General features: G+C 33.3%; 1 protein-coding gene across 1 annotated transcript; it reads left to right on the forward strand.

The window, feature by feature from the left end:
- Window positions 1-694: 694 nt before the first annotated feature.
- LOC132904063 (uncharacterized) lies at window positions 695-2,029 on the forward strand. Its single transcript, XM_060953994.1, has one exon. It carries the CDS (start codon window positions 695-697, stop codon window positions 2,027-2,029), a length of 1,335 nt encoding a protein of 444 aa, XP_060809977.1.
- Window positions 2,030-4,092: the final 2,063 nt, after the last annotated feature.

The following is a 4,092-nucleotide window of genomic DNA, read 5'->3' on the forward strand; positions in this document are numbered from 1 at the left end:
AAAATTATAACATATCTGCAATTATTAAACCAAATGCGCCCTGTGAAGAAGTATTAAGAGGATGTGAAAATGTAGACATAAATGATAAAATAATAATATGTATAGGGGAAAATAATTATAATCCTACCAAATTAGCTATAGAATTATTCACAACATTGAAAAAAAATTAAAGGACTGTCTTTTTATTGTATTAAGTATTCACAATAATGTTCACTTAAATGTTAATTTATAAAATAAGAATATTCATATGATTTGTAATAATTTCAAAATCTGTAAATATTTGAATGTGACATCTTATTCTGATTATATTACTGACATTTCGAGAAAATTTAATATTATAATTGATACTTTTGACTATGAGAAGACATTTTTAAATTTTTCTAATAATAAGAGGCCACATTTCTCTAGTCCACGTATAGCGGGTAACATAAGTAAGCCACAATCAAAGAAACAATTCACACAGACAAGACAAAAACAAAATAGATTTATTGAAGTCATCACAAAATACCACATCTTTGGAACCGTTCGATGCTGGATGTATACAATTGAGTGGCAAAAACGAGGATTACCTCACTCACACAATCTCATATGGCTACACATTAAAATTTATCCCACGGATATTGACAAAATCATCCAAGCAGAATTTCCCGATCCACAAAAAGATCCGGAACTGTAGAACATAGTAGTGAAAAACATGATTCACGGACCATGTGGATCATTAAACTTCAATGCACCATGCATGAGTGATGGAAAATGTATAAAAAAATATCCAAAACCATACTTGGATGATACAAAAACTGAAGAAGACGGCTATCCCAAATATAGAAGACGATCACCGAAAAACGGTGGCTTCACAGCAAAAATACGAATACAAGGCAAAGACGAACTGGAAATAGATAACCAATGGGTAGTACCATATAACCCACTACTTTCGAAAATGTTCCAAGCTCACATAAACGTTGAATACTGCAATTCAGTAAAATCTATTAAATACATATGTAAGTACGTCAACAAAGGTAGTGATATGGCAGTATTTCAAATAGTCCAAAATAGCGAACAAAATAACAGAAATGATGAGATTTTCATGTACCAAATGGGAAGATACATCAACAGTAACGAAGCAGCATGGAGGATTTTTAGTTTTCCCATACATGAACGCGAACCAGCTGTGCAGCATCTAGCAGTACATTTGGAGAATGGACAAAGAGTTTACTTCACAAGAGAGTGGGCTAGAAAAATTGCAAGCGAACCACCTGAGAACACAACATTAACAGCTTTTTTCCAACTGTGCCAAACGGATTCATTCGCAAAGACATTACTGTATGTTGACGTCCCTATTTATTATACGTGGGACAAAACAAGGAAAATTTTTCAACGACGAAAACAAGGAATACCAGAGGAGGGTCATCCAAAAATCATGAAAGCTGACACAATAGGTCGAGTATACACTGTACATCCAAACAATGCCGAATGTTTCTATCTCCGGATGTTGTTACACGAAATACGGGGACCAACAAGTTTCACAGATCTAAGGACTATTAACGGCTACCTATGCCAGACGTACAGAGAATTATGTCAACGCTTAGGATTATTGGAAAACAATAACCACTGGGAATTAACACTACAAGAAGCTACACTCACAGCTTCAGCTGAACAACTTCGGGAGTTATTCGCCATAATTCTAACAACATGTAACCCATCAAACCCAAAACGACTATGGGACGCTTTCAAGAGGAGTATGAGTGATGATATATTGTACCAAATCCGACAAACTAACCCAGAACTGACTATAGAATTCAATGATGACATCTTCAATGAAACACTCATTCGCTTAGAAGATAAATGTTTAGCAATAAATAACCAGGCTTTAGTAGAACTTGGAATGCCAGCACCACAAAGAAATGCTTTCAGTGTGTTAAACTACGAAATTACAAAAGAAAAAAGCTACAACACCAATGAACTGCTTGAATACATTGCTCACAACAAACCACTCCTCAATGACAATCAAAAAAAGTTTACAACGTTATAATGGACCGGATAATTAACAACACTGGTGGAATTATTTATTTGGACGCACCAGGAGGCACCGGTAAAACGTTTCTACTTAATCTAATACTGGCAGAAATACGTATTAAAAAACACATCGCACTGGCACTAGCATCATCCGGCATTGCAGCTACACTTATGGAAGGAGAACGAACTGCCCATTCTGCTTTACAACTACCGTTGAATATAGCAGAACAATAATTCCCGGTATGTAAAATCTCAGGAAAATCTGGACGGGGTCAATGTCTAAAACAAGCTAAAGTTATCTTATGGGATGAATGCACCATGGCCCATAAAAAATCACTTGAAGCAATGGACAGAACATTACAAGAATTGCGAAAAAACTCTGAATGGGAGGAGCTCTACTCATACTGTCGGGAGATTTTCGACAAACACTTCCAGTTATTCCCAAGTCAACACCAGCAGACCAAATCAATGCATGTTAAAAAAAGTCACATCTCTGGTCACAAGTACAAATACTGCAATTAACAAAAAACATGAGAGTTGAATTATCAAAAGATGAAACAACAGCATATTTTGCTAAAATACTTTTACAAATAGGTGAAGACACATATCCTACTAACCAAACGATCGGCCTCATTGAACTCAATAGTGATTTCTGTAACATAGCCACTACTGAAAACGATCTAATCGGCAAAATTTATCCAAATATTGTTCAAAACTATACCAACGTAGAGTGGTTATTTCAAAGAGCAATTTTTGCCACTAAAAATAATGTTGTTGACGATATCAATTTCAATATTCTAAAGAAAATATCTGGTGAAGAGAGAATATATAAATCTATGGATACGATGGTATCCAGTGAGGAAAGTGTCAACTTCCCTACAGAATTTCTGAACTCTTCAAGTACCAGGAATGCCATTACACTGCCTTCGTCTCAAAATTGGATCTCCAATCATACTACTTAGAAATCTCAGCTCTCCAAAACTATGTAATGGAACGAGAATGATCGTAAAACAGCTATCGAATAATATTATTGAAGCTGAACTTATTTCTGGAAAGAACAAAGGACAAACAGTATTTATACCTAGAATACCACTGATCTCTTCTGAATTGCCATTTCAATTTAAAAGACTGCAATTTTCAATTAAATTAGCTTTTAGTTTTACAATTAACAAAGCGCAAGGACAAACTTTAAAATATTGTGGCATTAACCTCAAAGAACCCTGCTTCTCTCACGGTCAGCTATACATATGTAGCTTGCTCAAGGGTAGGAAATCCGTATATATATATATATATATATATACTCCAGACAATAAAATGAAAAATGTTGTTTATAAGCAAATAGTATAAACAATGAGCGAATGTTTTCAATATTTTTTTTTACTATCGCGTCAAAGTTTATTTTTTTATTTCACCTACCGTGTAATCTTATATCAACTCCCGGGCGAAGCCGGGTATTATAGCTAGTTAATATATAAAGATATTTGTTTCAATATTTTGTTTTCCATTTGCTATGCTACGGTAAAACCTCCAATCATCGACACTTTAACGCACGAACACTAGTATTTTTACAATATTTGTTTTATTTTTATTATTTTATCGTATTTTGAAGTTTTGAGTAAAATTTTGGGGTATTTTGCATGATATATTAAAGTAGCAATTAATGGGGATCCCTTTAATTGGCATAATGAGTTTTGTCATAAAATGGAATGGCATAATCGAAGTGGCATAATCTATTTAGCATAATAGTAAATTGACCTAATTTCGTTTTAGCATAATATGTGCTTTGGCATAATTATAATTTAGCATAATGCATTTATGCATAATTTTTTTTTGCACAATTTTTTTAGGCATAATGGAATGTCGCATAATAGTATTTTAGCATAATAGGGAATAGGCATAAAGAAAAGAAAATGTTGTGTATTTTAGTATGTTTAATGAGTTGCATGCAAAATTTATATTGCTACTTACATGAATGTGTATGTATAATAGTATGGTAAATAATTATTTCTATTTTAAATGTAAATTATTAGCAATTGCTTTTAAAAAATCTATTTTAGATGAATAGTCATTTTGTTTATT

This window comes from Amyelois transitella, chromosome W (genome assembly GCF_032362555.1).
Source record: "Amyelois transitella isolate CPQ chromosome W, ilAmyTran1.1, whole genome shotgun sequence".
In the NCBI taxonomy this organism is placed as follows: Eukaryota; Metazoa; Arthropoda; class Insecta; order Lepidoptera; family Pyralidae; genus Amyelois; species Amyelois transitella.

Coding starts and splice junctions, on each gene's coding strand:
- LOC132904063 (XM_060953994.1), top strand. CDS start 695: ATGATTCACGGACCATGTGGATCATTAAACTTCAATGCACCATGCATG.